The sequence below is a fragment of the Littorina saxatilis genome, linkage group LG15, assembly GCF_037325665.1.
Source record: "Littorina saxatilis isolate snail1 linkage group LG15, US_GU_Lsax_2.0, whole genome shotgun sequence".
In the NCBI taxonomy this organism is placed as follows: domain Eukaryota; kingdom Metazoa; phylum Mollusca; class Gastropoda; order Littorinimorpha; family Littorinidae; genus Littorina; species Littorina saxatilis.
In genome coordinates, this window is record NC_090259.1 from 25804544 (window position 1) to 25822790 (window position 18247).

The following is an 18247-nucleotide window of genomic DNA, read 5'->3' on the forward strand; positions in this document are numbered from 1 at the left end:
ATCAGTGGCTACAATGTCAAAATTGCTCATTTGGCATGACCACTCGTCATGCTTCAGTGTAATCTCGTGAAACTCGGGGAATATTGAGCTCTCACCATGTCTTCCAAAACCCATAAAAGCGGATTGTTCGCCACAAAGAAATCAGACGACAATTCAGCGACGAAAGATGGCCCGATTGAGCAGAGAAGACCGCCAAATTGCATTGGGTCGTTTACAAGCAGGCCAAAGTCAAAGTGCAATCGCCAGGCACTTCCACGTGTCCCAGAGCACCATCAGTAGACTGTGGGTCAGGTTTCAAGCCACTGGCTCCGTTGCTGACTTGCCACGAGCGGGAAGACCAAGGGCGACAACTGCTGCTCACGACCGCTTCATACGGCTCCGCCACCTCCGGAATCGTTTCCTGTCGGCCTCATCTTCTGTCCAGGCTCTCCCCGGGCCACACCGATTATCGGACCAGACCGTGCGGAACCGCCTGCATGAAGCTGGTTTGAGAGCTCGCAGACCTCACAGAGGAGCTGTCCTCACCCGCCGCCATCGCCAGAACCGAGTGCAGTGGGGCAACCAGCACCTTCGCTGGACCGTCCGGAATCACTGGAGACACGTGTGGTTCAGCGACGAGTCCTACTTCCTGCTACAGCGACATGATGGTCGGAGGAGGGTCTACCGGAGAGTAAACGAACGTTACGCGCCCAACTGTGTGGATGAGGCACCCGTTCATGGTGGTGGAGGCGTCATGGTGTGGGGGGCGGTTAATACCGCTGGAAGGAGCACCCTGGTGCACGTCCAAGGGCGCATAACTGCCCAGCGATACATGGAGGAAATTCTGCGCCCACACGCTCTTCCTCTTCTGGCTGACCAGGATGCCATATTCCAGCAGGACAACGCTCGCCCGCACACAGCACGACTCACCACCCAGTTCCTCACCGACCACCATGTCCAGGTGCTTCCCTGGCCATCCATGTCGCCAGACATGAACCCGATAGAACACCTCTGGGATGAATTGGACAGACGCGTGCGCAGGCGAGAAGAAGCGCCGGCAAATCACCGCGATCTATTGCAGGCACTTCAGGAGGAGTGGGACACCATCCCACAGCAAGATATCCGGCATCTGATCCAGTCCATGCCCAGAAGGTGCCGGGCAGTTGTTGCTGCTCAAGGCAGTCACACCCCCTACTGACTTGACAGCCTCGGCACCCAATCGTATTGATTGACTGATTGATTTGAAGATGCAAATGAACTGTGTGTGCATTCAACTGTGTCCATACCAAATTTCAAACAAATAATCTAAATATTGGATTTTCTGTTAATTTTTTCGAAAAATAAAACAAATTTGGCAAGTAGCAAGTATGCGTTTCTTTTTTTGAACAGTATACTAAAGAGTGAGTTCATTGCACATGTTCATGTGTTCTGTGAAATATATAGAGGGTACCAGGGAATAATTGCTTTTGAATGTGAATGTCATGTGAATTCAACCGAAAAAACTTGGGCGAACGGCTGCAGTTGCTTGCTAAACTTTTGCGTTTAGAGAGTACCATGTGCATGGACTGTTCTTTAGTGAAATATTGATAATTTTGTTGCTGGACAGCATGTTGTTTGAAATACCTCTATAACTGAATAGCATGTTGTTTAAAATATCTGAGGGTCTGCAAATCCTATTAGCTGTGTGGGTAATCCCACACAGCATATTTATACGATCAATCGTCTAATCCATGGTTTGATTACCCTGTCTTAAATACAACTACTGGGCCCGGTACAGGTCAGTGTATCGTCTCAAACGAGTACACCTAAAACAAGTGCATGAGCACATTACAAGAGAAAAGCTGACGGCAAAAATAAACAAGTCGCGTAAGGCGAAAATACAATATTTAGTCAAGTAGCTGTCGAACTCACAGAATGAAACTGAACGCAACGCAACGCAGCAAGACCGTATACTCGTAGCATCGTCACTCCACCGCCCGTGGCAAAGGCAGTGCCCGTGGAATTGACAAGAAGAGCGGGGTATTCGTTGCGCTGAGAAGGATAGCACGCTTTTCTGTACCTCTCTTCGTTTTAACTTTCTGAGCGTGTTTTTAATCCAAACATATCATATCTATATATTTTTGGAATCAGGAACCGACAAGGAATAAGATGAAAGTGTTTTTAAATTGATTTCGAAAAAAAAAATTGATAATAATTTTTATATATTTAATTTTCAGAGCTTGTTTTTAATCCGAATATAACATATTTATATGTTTTTGGAATCAGCAAATGATGGAAAATAAGATAAACGTAAATTTGGATCGTTTTATAAATTTTTATTTTTTTTTACAATTTTCAGATTTTTAATGACTAAAGTCATTAATTAATTTTTAAGCCACCAAGCTGAAATGCAATACCGAAGTCCGGGCTTCGTCGAAGATTACTTGACCAAAATTTCAACCAATTTGGTTGAAAAATGAGGGCGTGACAGTGCCGCCTCAACTTTCACGAAAAGCCGGATATGACGTCATCAAAGACATTTATCAAAAAAATGAAAAAAACGTTCGGGGATTTCATACCCAGGAACTCTCATGTCAAATTTCATAAAGATCGGTCCAGTAGTTTAGTCTGAATCGCTCTACACACACACACACACACACGCACACACGCACACACGCACATACACCACGACCCTCGTTTCGATTCCCCCTCGATGTTAAAATATTTAGTCAAAACTTGACTAAATATAAAAACACAAAACAAGCATATATGCAGCCTACCTTATCCAACTCAGTTCGAAGCGTGGATAGCTCCATGGCTGTATCCTCGCGAGTGCGAGCGGGTCTGGGGGATGAAGCTTCTGTCCCACGGACATGCGTCCATTAGGGAGAGGGATTGGTAATGTGCTATTAGCGGTGTTGGGAGGGAGGGAGGAAGGGGCACCTGTCTACAAGGGAGGTGCAGAATTGAAATCCGCTATAAATTAGTGATAACATCTGTTGGATAAAAGAATATGGTAAGGGAATATATTTTCACGTACGCTTGTGATGGGGATGGGCCAATAAAGGAATGTATATTTATTTTTTCCGTTGTTAAAATTGATAAAACTCAGGACCACCTTATCATAAAAAATAAAAGTCCGAGGGAGGGATATAAACACTATGTACATGATGATGGTGATTGATATAAAGGGATAGAGTTAAAAGTTTCATTCTGACGCACAAATACAAACACAAAACAAGCATATGCAGCCTACCTGATCCAACTGACTTCGAAGCGTGGATAGCTCCATGGCTGTATCCTCGCGACTGCGAGCGGGTCTATAGATTGCCATCCTTTTTAAGCACAGGCTCCCCCCACGAAAAGGACACTTTAATTGCACCTTTCGCTCCGAAAATACACAGGACACACCTCCCGCGGTTCAACTTCCCGCGGCGTTCGTACTGGGTCGCCTCGTCAGCCTCAACCTTTCCTGCCCCAGGACCGACGCAAAGGCAAGCCAAACGGCAAAGTACTGACTGGTTCCCCGTCGCTCTAGGTCGCGAGCCAACGCGAGAACAGTCACCTTTCCTATCAAATATTCTTTACTGCTGCGCTCTACTTGCTTACTCAACCATGACTGAGGTTTGTACTGCGTCCAGTCTGCTTGCAGCGTTTGATAAACAGATTTATCTCCCTTGATGTTGTAGTAAAAAGTAGGATCTACTTTCGATTTTGTCTTCCTGGCCGCTTTTGGAATTCTATGCGATGTGTTATTCTGTTTTTGTATTATTGACGCAGTGTACACATGGACTTTTGTTCCCTCTGTTGATATATTGATGACTAAGAAGAATTTATGAACGGCACTTTGAGTGTTTCTTTTTTCTTATTTACGCGTTGCCTGCCCCCCCCCCCCCCCCCTCTCTCTCTCTCTCGCACGGTTGATCATGCTATCATGTCGATATTGTATTAATGATCGTCTTAATAACAGTATTACAATGTATGCATTTAATAAATTCAACGCGATTCAGCACATACCAACAATCACACACACACACACACACACACACACACACACACACACACACACACACACACACACACACACTGACCACCCACCCACATTTGAAAGGTTTAAATACACTCTTATGGAAATAGGAAAATCAAAATGAATTTTCAAAGCATTTATTTTGCATCAAAGCCCCAAAGGGGTAGGGGAGATAAACCCGCGATAGTGGACGTCAGAATAATCCTATGGTAATGTGGTATCCCACAAGAAATTCTTCTTTCGAACTACATTCTATTTTGTTTCCAATAAACTTGTTGAGAGAGAAAATGTATTGACAATATTTCAGCAAATTGACAGTTGACTCCGTTCGAGAGATGGGTCATCATTGGTGCCCTAATGACCTAATGAGAGGTACTTCAACTCAATCTGCCTCACATTAAGAGAGCAACAGCCCAACCAAGGGCAATATATACGATCTTCTCACCACCGACGGGCCGAGCCTTGACTACCGATCTCTACAATACGGTTCACCTTCAGTTGGAACGCGCAGCCTCTACTATCAAAGCTACTGTGATCATAACCCTCAGAATTTGTGAGGTACACATACAACGAAATCCTCAATCACTGAGAGATACTTCAACTTAATCTGCCTCACATCAGGAAAGCAACAGCCCAACCAAGGGCAATATATACGATCTTCTCACCACCGACAGGCAAAACAGCCTTGACTACCGATCTCTACAATACTTTACCCTCATTGGAAACGCTCAGCCTCTACTATCAAAGCTACTGTGATCATAACCCTCAGAATTTGTGAGGTAGGGGAGACTGGGGTACCCTGGGACACGGGGCAGTGTGGGACAGCGCAATTTAGCCATGTTATCTTGATTTTTTTTTAAAGTTTGAATTTGACGCCATGAAGGGAAACTACTCAGCCAGGCTGGCGCCAACTGTTAATGGTGTGGGCACAGACGTTTGCCAGCAGTCGATGTTTGCCTGAAAAGAAGCACTGTAAGTAAATTTTCGACTGTCACAAACTTCTTATTTGTATATAATGTCTTCTTACGCACCCTATTAAACCATATATAACCAGATTATGTCATTATTCACTCATATTTATCGAACATTTCAAAGATGTTTACACGTTAGATCTGTGGCCATTTTTTCATTTTATCAAATTAACCGCCTTGGGGCAGGGTGGGACGGGGTAGGGTGGGACAAGGCTGGGGCAGGGTGGGACTGTCCCACCCTGCCCCAGCTTTGACCCACCCTGCCCCCTTAGAGTTTTTGTCTATGTCTTTAATCATTAAAAGTTGATAAGTTGTGTAACATTGGTTTTATGCAAGAGAGAGAGAGAGAGAGAGAGAGAGAGAGAGAGAGAGAGAGAGAGAGAGAGAGAGAGAGAGAGAGAGAGAGAGAGAGAGAGAGAGAGAGAAAAAAAAAGAGAGAGAGAGAGAGAGAGAGAGAGAGAGACGGTGTGGTATTAATTAATTTGGTGTTGGCATAACCATGCTGTGTTAACCTCTCTCTCTCTCTCTCTCTCTCTCTCTCTCTCTCTCTCTCTCTCTCTCTCTCTCTCTCTCTCTCTCTCTCTCTCTCTCTCTCTCTCTCTCTCTCTCTGTAGTTTGTGTAGTGTTTGTCTTAAATCTTTTGTCGACTTTCAGATGGTGAGAACATACAAGAGAAAGACGCAATGGACTTCAAAACCAGTGCAAAATATGAAGGATGCGGTGGAAGCTGTGAAAGAAGATTTGTCATTTCGCGAGGCTGCAAGGATGTTTTCTGTGTCGAAAAGTAGCCTTGGGCGAGCGATGTCCCGTGGCAAAATCTCCTCCTTGACATCTCAGTGCAACACTCGACAAGTCTTTACGAATGCCGAAGAACAGGAGTTGGTGGAATACATAATCCAGGCTTCAAAGTATGGATTTCCTATCGATTCAATGACTTTGAGATCACTCGCATTTGATCTCGCAAACAAAAACCTAAAAGTCTGTCCTCCAAGCTGGACAAGGAATAAACGTGCAGGTGAAGACTGGGTCTTGGCATTTCGCAAAAGGCATCCAGAGATATCAATTCGAATCCCAGAAGCAGTCAGCTTGGCGAGGATGATGGCGTTCAACAGAAACAACGTTGACGAGTTTTTCAAGAAGCTTCAACATCTCTACGAAAAGCATACCCTGACCCCTGACAGGATATTCAACACGGATGAAACCGCTTTGATGACGTCCCTAAAACCGACTAAAGTCTTGGCGCAGTCGGGAGTAAAGCAGGTGTCTCAGGTAGTGTCACAGGAGAGAGGTGAACTTGTTACTATGTTGGCAATTGTCAATGCCATTGGAAACAGCATCCCGCCTTGTCTGATATTTCCGCGGGTGAATTTCCATGACCATATGACAATAAATGCACCTCCAGGGACAAAAGGACTGGGTTCACGTTCTGGCGGCTGGATGACAAAGTCTCTGTTTGTGGAATGTTTGGAACATTTTACTGAGCATGTCAATTGTTCGCCTGACAACAAGGTCTTGCTGATACTGGATAACCACGAGTCCCACATTTCCCTGGCAGCTATCAACCATTGCAGGGAGAAGGGGGTGGTGCTATTAAGCCTTCCACCCCACTGTACACATCGGATGCAACCCCTTGATGTCGGAGTGTTCGGGCCTTTGAAAACTGAATACAACAAGGCCCTGTCAAGGTGGATGTACATGCATCCGGGGACGAGGACCACGATTCATCATGTGTCCACCATTCTTGGGAGTGCATATCCCAGAGCTTTCCGAATGGAAAACATAATCAGCGGCTTCAAAGCCACAGGAATATATCCTCTTGACAGTGAGATGTTCTCCAAAGAGTTAGCAGAGGAAGCCGAATCGGCTCACCTACAAGAACAACCCCAAGAGCCGACTTGCCAACAAGAACAGCTACCAGAACCGCCTCATCAACAAGAACAACCACCAGCGTCGCCTCTCCAACAAGAACAACCACGAGCGTCGCCTCTCCAACAAGAACAACCACCATCTCCTCCAATATCAGTAGAAGAAGTAGAATCTAGCTTCTCCCATGCACCAGCAGATGTAAGACCACACGCTAGTGTTCCGAAAAACTCTCGCAAGCGTAAAGGACGACCTTTGGGATCCAGTCGCATTCTCACTGATACACCAGAAAAGAACATCATTGAAGAAAACGTCAGTGCAAAGAAAAAGAAAGCAGAGAAAACAGCATCTCAGTCCAGAAAAAGAGCGCCATCACAACCTGCCAAGGCCACTGCAAGAAGATCAAAGACACCACGAACAGTTCTACAGGCAACCTACCATCAGGGATCCAGTGTATTTAATGACCGAACGAGGGGCAGACAATGTGTTGGAATGGCCACTTCTGCGGTTGCCTATGCTGAGATCAAAGACATGTCGACGTGGACGAAAGAAGACCTGGACCTAGTTTTGCTTTTCGGCGACTACATGTACCAGAAAATGTTGGATGATGAAGAAGACAACGTACAAGGATATCTTCAACTGTCGGATATACCAGCACAGATCAACCTTTTTAATAAGAATTTTCATGTCTCCCGATCTGCACATGCATGTGGCGTGGTTGGTCTCGGTCCGTCATTCAGTGAGGCTTTTTCGTTGAGCGGAGCAATCAAGAGAGCATTTGACAACTTCCCATCCATGATACTCGTGTTGAAGGAAACATCCGTGATGATACACAAATCCACAGACAGTTTCTGGCTGTTTGACTCGCATTCACGCAATCAGAACGGCATGCCAAGCGCGAACGGGAAGGGCGTCCTGATGAAATTTCAGGATCTTGATGACCTTTTGAAGTTCCTGACTGAAATGTCAAAAGCAATCAGCTCTGGTGTGGTCACATTTGACTCTGCAGGATTTCAGGTTACCGAAACTGATGATCAACCAGAGCAGCAGCCCCCTGATCACCCAGAACAGCAGCCCCCTGATCAGCCAGAGCAGCAGCCCCCTGATCACCCAGAGCAGCAGCCTCCTGATCAGCCAGAGCAGCAGCCCCCTGATCAGCCAGAACAGCAGCCCCCTGATCAGCCAGAACAGCAGCCCCCTGATCAGCCAGAACAGCAGCCCCCTGATCAGCCAGAGCAGCAGCCCCCTGGTCAGCCAGAACAGCAGCAACTACAACCAGAGCAGGTAAAACAATTGGTTTAGTCGTCATAACTTATTGAAAAGATATTTGAAAGAGAGTATCGAAATGTTAAGTGTTTCGTAAGTTTCTCAACCTTTTTTATCTGGATTGATTTGATTTTTCCCTTGACAGAGTATAGCTGGAATTCCATTCAGATGGGCAAAATATGCGAACAATCATATTTATTTACCTAACAACAAATACTGTGTTCAATGCAGTGGATGAATCTGTTAGTGAACCAGTTATATTTTGCTACAGTAATTCAAATATAATTATATTTTGTTCTGTCAGGAAGATGAAGACGTGGTCTGCATGTTCTGCTTGGAGTCATGGGGAAAGTCCAAGCCGAACGAGCCGTGGATTTGCTGCTCCGTGTGCAACCAGTGGTGCCATGAGCAGTGTGGCCAGATAGATAATAATAATAATAATACGAATATTTATAACGCGCACATATCTCACCAACAGGCGACTCAAGGCGCACATACACTCGTTCACACACACGGAGACTTAAAGTCACTAGCACACACACACACCATCAAACATTAAAATATGTACAGTTATTCAGGGTGGGATGGGGTGGGCAGTGTAGAATGCATGGATTATTTGGAAAAAAGGAATGTCTTGAGTGCAGATTTGAATGATTCGAGGGACTGTTGTTGGCGGAGGGGGAGAGGTAGTGTGTTCCATTGGCTAGGTGCTTGGAAAGAAAATGAGCGTTGACCTGCTGTTTTGAGTTTGGTGTGGGGGATGTTGAGCTTGAGATGACCCCACATCATACAAATGTGACTTTTGTTTAGAATAAATGGAAGGCAAAGGTTTAAGGCAAGGTACTAACTTACTAAGGTACCATGATTTGGTTCTTCTGCCATGGATGTTACTTAAACATACTTTTAAGTGTTATTTTTCTGAACGGTTTATTTTTACCTGTGGCAAAAGGTCAATAAGCAAGTCACTATGTTGGTCGATCGGTAAAAAAATTACCTTCTACGTTGAAAATGGTTAATAATGGTGGAAAATGGTTTCTTGTTTTTGAATTACTCAACTAGTATACTTTGTGTATGGGGCAGTTTGGGACAAAGCAGGGGCAGGGTGGGACGGGGCAGGGTGGGACAGTCCCACCCTGCCCCACAGTGTGTCCCAGCCTGCCCCACTTCGTCCCATCCTGCCCCGGATTTTGTTTCATTTTCAACGGTTATTTGCTTAAAAATGGCATATTTAATATCAAATTAAGTTACGTTTTTATGTTTTTAATTCAATAAAGTTTATAAAAAGATCGTATTTGTGTTTATTTTGAAAATTAGGTGTTAGAAAATTGCAATTGATTAAAAAAATTAAAAAAAGTCCCACCCTGCCCCAGTCTCCCTTACACATACAACGAAATCCTCAATCACTGAGAGATACTTCAACTTAATCTGCCTCACATTAGGAGAGCTACAGCCCACCACCGATGGGCATAACAACCTTGACTACCGATCTCTACAATACTTTACCCTCATTGGAAACGCTCAGCCTCTACTATCAAAGCTACTGTGATCATAACACTCAGATCTTGTGAGGTACACTACAAATCATACATAAATGATTATTTGTTTGTGGAGAAACAAAATAATGAGATGTGTTGAACAAACAACTGCACCACTCCCCATACCTACCTGTACCATTAGTACACTGAGAGGACATTTGGGTAATCAACCACCAGTACATGCAAGTACACCCCAACAAGGGAAATGAATAATAGTCATCTATAAATGATTATTCTCAATCGAGAAACAAGATGATGAGGATAAGGGTTTGAATAGTTGTCCCCTGACGAGGCTACCTTTCAGTTTTCCCCAAAAAACTCTATAAAATCACATTTTTAAAGAAGTTGTCCTAACAGCTTGAAACTGTAAATCTTGCCGAAAAGTACCATCTTTGGGAGGGCTGCCTACTGCATTTGCCGGGTTTGGCAGACCCTTGATTTTTACCCCCTATGATTGATCGGTCCGTACGGGCCAGCAAGGGGCCGGTCCAACCATGTAGCAATTGCCTTTGTGCGATCCTCGGTAGTGTGAAAAAGCACCCAGAGACACCCAAAACCTCTCCCCAATATAACCTGTACACTAAGTATTGAAGCAATTTGCTAAATCAGCTGAACACAAACGGCAGACACCGCGTGTAACAAGACCAACACCTCTCAGTGTACACCACTACACCAACAGGAATAACAGCTCGATAACCCAGAACAACTACAATGTTAGTGTGAAAAAGCACCCAAAAACTCTCTCATATACAACCTGTACACTCGTTGCTTTACAACACCATCACCCAGTACCTCTAAGTATTGAAGCACACTGCTAAAACAGCTGAACACGAACAGTTGATGCCTTGCGTAAGCAAGAACAACACCTTTGTATACCATTACAACAAAAGGAACAAAGATAACTAAGACGACACCATCAACAAACAACAACAAAACAGATACAACTACCACGACAACAACCCCACATCAGGAAGAACAGCTTAAATTTCAACAGCACCTCCAACAACTCATGTACACTAATAAACAGTGCTGGGAACACACAAGAATGTCCTTGTAACAAATCAGTCAGACATTGACTACATCCACATCAACAACAACTACTACGACAACTTCAACAACAACAACTCGAACTCGAGAACGATTATAATTTCTACAAACCCCACCATCAACAAAACCAACACCAACTACAACTACCATCTCAACAGGAATCTGTGTTTTGCCTAATATATTTGCCAAGCCTGGCAAACCTTTAACTTACACCCTTGAGAGAGAAATTCAATTTCCTCATAAACTGTTTGCTTCGAACTAGGGGAAAATGATACAACTGTACAAATTAATCCCCAATTATCAAACCCTCAGAGATGGGAAACATCTGTCTCCACTATGACACCGCAAATAGAACGGTCTCTAGATAGCAACAGACGCTGATACGATACAGCCAATCCTTCCAGTGTGTTAGGAAACGCTACCGTTGCTGAGCTTTGGTTCAGTTTTGTGTGTTGAATGTAGTTGACTTATTTGTACTTTGTGGGAAAGTACCGATATTATATTTTGTAAACACAATATTTATGCTTGGACGAGAATGCAGGTGAACTTTCTAGTCCTGTCAAAACAAGTTGTTTATCACGCTGTTTGTAGTGTGAGTTCGTGGCGTTCGTTCGGATTAAGTGCGTCGGCGCTTTTGATGTGCGTCACAGAGAGCGTCACTGTTCTAGTCCATAGACGGCTCGTATAATGTAGTTGTATCATGTTCGGTCTGGAATATTCTCGAGATTGAGTATTTACTATATATGCCAGCGCGATTTGAATGTTAAAAAAGCTTCTATTTGAGTTCTGCTGCGATGTGCAGTTGTATGTATGGAATGCCAAATAAATCCTCGAACTCAATTTGACGAGTTGTTTTCTGTTGCTGCGAAGACGGGCGACGTAGAATAAAAGAACACAACTATACGACGTTTGAGAACTTGTGGCAATCTCAAGTGTCGTGTAACAATTGGGGGCCAAGCCAAGGATCTACGTTTAACGCCAAGGGTTTTCCAGCAACAAAGACAGTCAAGACAGTCACAGGAGGTAGCCATCAATCGGGTGTATCCTGAGGGATCAGTATTGAGACTACGGAACCGTGGATTCGGTGTGACTGGTGAAGAGTTTGGTAATCGCCGCAGCTCGGTACGGTGAGCGACGCCGGAGTGAATCGGGATTACAGAGGTTAGCTGCCGTTTGGACGAGACGGACTTCGTCGCGGAGCTAGTGCATTAATACTACGAAATACGACTGGGGTACGTCGTGTACGTATCGTGAGCAGAGTGCGCCGTCACGTTAGACGAGGAGGGTGGCAGCCTGCGTCTACGAAGGTGAACAGCGACGAGAGAAGCATCGGAGGTGCAGTAGAGACTGTGTTCTTTTAGAAGACTACATTCGTCTACGTTCGGGGCTGTGAAAGAATACAGACGAACGCACCGGAAAAGACCAGAATGGCTGAGTTCTGGGCAAAAGGAGTTGAACTGGGACTAAAAGGCAAGCAGTTGACGGAGTTCGTCGAGTCCCAGACACGACTGCTGGCGCAGCGTGAAGAAAGACAAGCGCAGCGTGAAGAAAGACAAGCGCAGCGTGAAGAAAAAGAAAGAGAAAGAGAAGCACAGCGTGAAGAAAGGCAAATTGAGCTGAAACGCTTAGAGCTCCAAATAGAAATGGAGACGAAACGTTTAGAGCTTCAGACAGAAATGGTGCGTGTTCAAAATGAGCACGAGGCACCACGCCAAAGAGATAACCAGCAGCAAATGTTACACAGGGCACCGAAACTTCCAGCATTCGCTGACGGGAAGGACCAGATCGACTGCTACCTTGCAAGATTCGAGAGATTCGCTGAGAGTGCTAGATGGCAGCGCGACGACTGGGCAATTCAACTCAGCGCACATTTGACTGGGGCAGCACTTGAGGTCTACACTAGACTCTCAAATGATGACGCCAGAGACTATGATGTGCTGAAGGAAGCTCTGTTGCGTTGCTACAACTTCACTGAAAGGGGCTACCGTCAACGCTTCCGCGAATGCCAGCCATTGTCTGGAGAGACACCGAGCCAGTTTGTGGAGCGCCTGTCGTCATACCTGCAGAAGTGGGTGGAGTTATCAGGTGAAGAGCAGTCATACGAGAGTCTGCGGGACTTGATCGTGAAGGAGCAATTCCTTAATGCCTGCCCGAAGGACCTGGCGACCCGCTTGGAAGAGCAAAAACTGCGGGGTATGAAGGACATTACTGATGCTGCTGAGCGTTATCTCATTGCTCATGGAAGGACCCTGGGGACGTCAAAGTCATCGAAACCTTTCCAGAAGAGCGGGAACCAGGGAAACCAACCTGCCAAGGGACAAACTGAGTCCGCACCATCATCCAATGAAGGGCAGAACATAACGTGTTTCCATTGCAATGCCAAGGGTCACCGAGTCGCCAACTGTCCCCAAAAGAAAAATAACGGACATGTCAATGACAAAGCGCAAGAACATCGACGGAGATATTACGACAACAAGAGGCAAACGAGTGGCTCGAACCAACAAGTATGTGCGAGCAGCGTCATACTCCCAAGGGCTGCCGAGCAAGTGGCTACACCATCGGACGTGGAAGAATGTGTATCTGATGGCCAGCTTCTACTCGCCAATGGCAGGTCAATCTCTGTCGTCGCCAGCGCAGCTGTGTCAGTGTCGAACATGCCCGTGTCGAAGGGATTTGTTGAGAAGCAGGAAGTGACTGTTCTCAGAGATTCGGGCTGCAATGGAGTCATTGTCAAAGAGGATCTGGTGCCAACAGAGAAGTTCACTGGTGACTTCAAGTGGACGCTCATGGCTGACAGCAAATGCGTGAGGGCACCAGTGGCAAAGATCCAGATAGATACTCCATACTTCACCGGAGAAGTTGAGGCCGTCTGCCTGAAGAAGCCCTTGTACGATCTACTAATTGGGAACATTGGGGGTGCGAGACGTCCTGATGACCCTGATTTCGAATGGAGAATGGGCTCAGCTCAGCCTGCTGCTGAGGAGGAAGACCCACTGCCATTCGCGAATGAAGATATCAGCGAACTGTTACGAGATGACAGAGCAACTGTGCATCGCCGCGACCAGCCGCAGGTTGTAAGTGCTGTGACGACCAGAGCCCAGGCGAAGAAGGACAAAACAACTACGCCACTCAGGGTCACCAACAGTTCTGCAACTGCTGTCGTGGACAGGGATCGGCTGATTCAGCTACAGGAAGCTGATTTGACCTTGACAAAGTACAGGAGTCGTCCTGTCAAGGAGATGACTAAGGGCGAAGGCACTGTGCACTTTGAAGTAAAGGCCAAGATCCTGTACAGAGTGTTCCAGCACCCGAGAGTCAACGGTGGGAAGCCATTACGTCAAGTTCTGGTGCCTCAACCACTTAGGCGCCAGGTGATGGAGGTGGCCCACGACTCTATTATGGGAGGTCACCTGGGGGTCAAGAAGACATCGGACAGAATCCAGGCTGCGTTTTACTGGCCAGGACTGCATGCAGATGTGACTCGATTCTGCCGATCGTGCGATATTTACCAGAAAACCATACCTCGAGGAAGGGTCCCGAAAGTGCCGTTGCAGAAGATGCCTTTGATCGACCGACCTTTCAAGAGGGTGGCCATTGACCTCATCGGCGAGATAAAACCGCCAAGTGAAGCGGGTCATCGTTGGGTACTGACCCTGGTAGACTATGCAACCAGGTACCCAGAAGCCGTGCCTCTGAAGAAAATTGACACCGAGACTGTTGCCGAGGCACTTGTGGACATTTTCAGCAGAATTGGGGTTCCTGAAGAGATCCTCACAGACCTGGGGACACAGTTTGTCTCTGAATGCATGGAAGAGGTCAACAGGCTGCTGAGCATTCGTCACTTGACTACGACACCCTATCACCCGATGTGCAATGGGCTGGTCGAAAAATTCAATGCGACGCTGAAGTCCACGCTGAAGAAACTATGCAGTGAGCAGCCAAGGCAGTGGCATCGCTACATCAATGCCTTGCTATTTGCATACAGGGAGGTGCCACAAGAGTCCACTGGATTCTCCCCGTTCGAGCTGATGTACGGGCGGACCGTGAGAGGCCCGATGCAGATACTGAAGGAATTGTGGACGAAAGATGTGGACACACCTGAAGTGAAGAACAGTTACCAGTACGTGTTCGAGTTGCGAGAGAAACTGGAGGAGACTCTCGAGATTGCGAGAGAAAACTTGAGAAAGTCTCAGGATAGTGGAAAGCACTACTACGACCGCAAAGCCGTAAACAGGAAGTTTACACCAGGTAACAAAGTGCTGATACTGCTCCCCACTGATCACAACAAACTACTGATGCAGTGGAAAGGCCCATACGAGGTTGAGGCTGTGGTAGGGATCAACGACTACAAGGTGAATGTCGGCAAGAAGTCCAAGATCTACCACGCTAACCTCCTGAAACTGTATGTGGAGAGACCTCCGGAAGCAGTACAGGTCGCAGCAAGTGCGGAAGAACCAGCCGAACTAGACGAGTTCGACGGTGAGGAACTACTGGAGTTGGGAGACCTCCACAAGAAAGAGGGAGTGGATGACGTCAAGCTAGGACCTGACCTGACAGAAGATCAGCAGAAGGAGCTGCATGATTTTATGGGCGACTTCACCCATAGGTTCTCTGATGTTCCAGGCTCTACGTCCTTGGTCGAACATGAAGTCCACCTCACATCTGACGTTCCTGTTCGCTCAAAACCATACCCTATCCCGTTTCAGGCTCGGGAATCCTTGAAGAAGGACATCGACAGCATGTTGAAGATGGGGGTCATCCGTGAGTCATCATCCCCTTACTCATCTCCCGTTGTTGTTGTCAAGAAGAAAGACGGTACAAACAGGGTATGCATTGACTTCAGGAAAGTGAATAAGATCACCGTGTTTGACCCTGAACCAATGCCGACGGCGGCTGATCTGTTCCGACGGTTGACTGGCAGTAAGATCTTCTCAAAGATCGATCTCAGCAAGGGATATTGGCAGATTCCTGTGCGCAAAGAGGACATACCAAAGACCGCCTTTGCAACTCCAGACGGAACGTATGAGTGCCTGCGGATGCCTTTTGGCATGGTGAACAGTGGTGCTACCCTGAAGAGGGGAATGCGAAAAATGCTCAAAGGAATGAAGAATGTTGTGTACTACTGGGATGATCTGCTAGTCCACACGGAGACCTTCGCAGAGCATCTGGAGACTTTGAGGGAACTGTTTTCCCGCCTGACAAAAGCCAATCTGACCGTGAGACCCAGCAAGTGCATTTTGGGGACCGACAACGTTGACTTCATAGGTCATTCACTGAAGGAAGGTCAAAAGGGGCTTTTGTTGGAAAACGTCACCAAGATCCTCAATGCGCCACGTCCTGAAACCAAGAAGCAGGTGCGATCCTTCCTTGGATTGGCTGGGTACTACAGAGAGTTCATTCCAAACTTCGCCGCCATAACGGCGCCTTTGTCGGACATGACCCGAAAAGGATGCCCCAACCGAATACTCTGGGGACCAGCTCAGGAGAAGGCATACCAGACCGTGCGCGACCTGATGTCACGAGACCCGGTGCTACGCCTTCCTGATACTGCTAAAGAGTTCATCTTGCGTACAGACGCATCGGACGAAGGGATCGGCGCCATGTTGATGCAAGAACATGGAGGTAAACCGTTTCCGGTCAGCTATGCCAGCAAGAAGCTGTCAGGAGCCGAGAAGAACTACTCGACCATGGAGAAAGAGTGTTTAGCCATCGTGTGGGGAATCAAGAAATTTGAACTCTACCTCCAAGGGGTGAAATTCGTGCTTCAGACTGATCACAAACCCCTCACCTACCTGAACTCTGCGAAGTTTGTGAATAATCGTATCATGAGGTGGGTGATGTACTTGCAGAACTTTGATATGCGAGTGGAATCGATTAAGGGTTCAGACAATGTTGGAGCAGATTTTCTCAGCCGAGTATGTGATTAAAACTGTGTTCACTCTCCAACAGACTAATGTACATACCTGGTTTTCAATCTGTTATGTATACATAATATGTGTACAGGTAGCGTTTCAATGATTGAAAGAAATTAGGTAAATTTCTTCTGGTGTTGGGGGTAATGTTAGGAAACGCTACCGTTGCTGAGCTTTGGTTCAGTTTTGTGTGTTGAATGTAGTTGACTTATTTGTACTTTGTGGGAAAGTACCGATATTATATTTTGTAAACACAATATTTATGCTTGGACGAGAATGCAGGTGAACTTTCTAGTCCTGTCAAAACAAGTTGTTTATCACGCTGTTTGTAGTGTGAGTTCGTGGCGTTCGTTCGGATTAAGTGCGTCGGCGCTTTTGATGTGCGTCACAGAGAGCGTCACTGTTCTAGTCCATAGACGGCTCGTATAATGTAGTTGTATCATGTTCGGTCTGGAATATTCTCGAGATTGAGTATTTACTATATATGCCAGCGCGATTTGAATGTTAAAAAAGCTTCTATTTGAGTTCTGCTGCGATGTGCAGTTGTATGTATGGAATGCCAAATAAATCCTCGAACTCAATTTGACGAGTTGTTTTCTGTTGCTGCGAAGACGGGCGACGTAGAATAAAAGAACACAACTATACGACGTTTGAGAACTTGTGGCAATCTCAAGTGTCGTGTAACACAGTGCCAGGGCATTTCCGGCACACGCCTAAACTATGTGCCTCTAACCAGACTAAGAGTAAGAGGTTACAATTTTACACTATTCCCCAAATATCAACCCGAACAGACGGGACACATCCGTTTCAACTATGACGCTGCAGCAAGAAGGGTATCAAGTCACAGACGCCGATACGCTACAGCTAATCCCTCCAGCAATAGGTATTTCCGGCATTTGCCATCCCTCAAACCCAATCAAGGGCCGGGGAAAGGAGACGAAGAGACTGAGGCCTGCATATGCACAGGGAAATCTGTACATCAAACCTCTGCAGCCCTACAGAGAGAAATTCTCTCCAGAGTCTTCGGAGTTGTCAGCGTTTGGAAACTTGATAGTCTGCTACCGATGGTGGGAAAGTTCTTGACCTGCAGCATGGCAGGTCAAAATAACACACTGGGACCGAAGCGGCGGTGGAGCTTAATTGATACCGACATGGTTACTGCACAAACGGCCAGCTAAGCCACACCTCCTTCTGGCGCATGCTGTGACTGCGCCTAGACTGTATTCCTAAGCCTCTCCCCCAACTGTTATATCTACACATTGGCACTAATTAAAACCTCCAACTGAGTGAGCACACATACCCAATCTCGACGTTTTGCTCATCCCCTCACATTCCCATATCTAAAGGACACGCGATACCTCCCCACTATCCCTGGTCAAAGTTCAAGGGCGGATCAATTCACTTTGGAGGGGGGGGTTACAAAATGACTGCGAAGATTCAAGTTGACGGCGCCGAAGGCGCCTAAGCCTCTAGGGGGGTCCGGGGGCATGCCCCCCCAGAAATTTGTTTTATCCAAAGAAGCAAAATCGAGCTATCTGGTGCATCCTGAGCCAATAAATTAGTGTATGTTTGAATTTTTTTTGGGGGGTGGGGGGGTTACGTAACCTGTGTTACCCCCCCCCCCCCCCCCCCAGATCCGCCCTTGCAGTTCAGCTGAGTCGCCCGTGT

At 46.4% G+C, this 18247-nt stretch overlaps 2 protein-coding genes across 3 annotated transcripts in view; one reads left to right on the plus strand and one right to left on the minus strand.

The window, feature by feature from the left end:
* The window catches only part of LOC138948913 (rhomboid-related protein 2-like), a 63738-nt gene extending 60082 nt beyond the window's left edge, over positions 1–3656 (minus strand). The window contains exon 1 of the mRNA XM_070320548.1: positions 3215–3656. Coding sequence (XP_070176649.1) covers positions 3215–3292 — 78 coding nt within the window. The 5' untranslated portion in view covers positions 3293–3656. The remainder of the gene's footprint in view (positions 1–3214) is intronic.
* Positions 3657–5767: 2111 nt separating this feature from the next.
* LOC138948911 (uncharacterized) lies at positions 5768–9372 on the plus strand. 2 transcript variants are annotated; one of them, XM_070320545.1, is made up of 2 exons: positions 5768–8103; positions 8390–9372. In XM_070320545.1, exons 1-2 carry the CDS (start codon positions 5887–5889, stop codon positions 8642–8644), a joined length of 2472 nt encoding a protein of 823 aa, XP_070176646.1. In that variant the 5' UTR covers positions 5768–5886; the 3' UTR covers positions 8645–9372. The 2 variants fall into 2 exon arrangements, with proteins under 2 accessions (XP_070176646.1, XP_070176647.1); XM_070320546.1 differs by lacking the exon at positions 8390–9372 and having other exon boundaries at positions 5768–8227.
* Positions 9373–18247: the final 8875 nt, after the last annotated feature.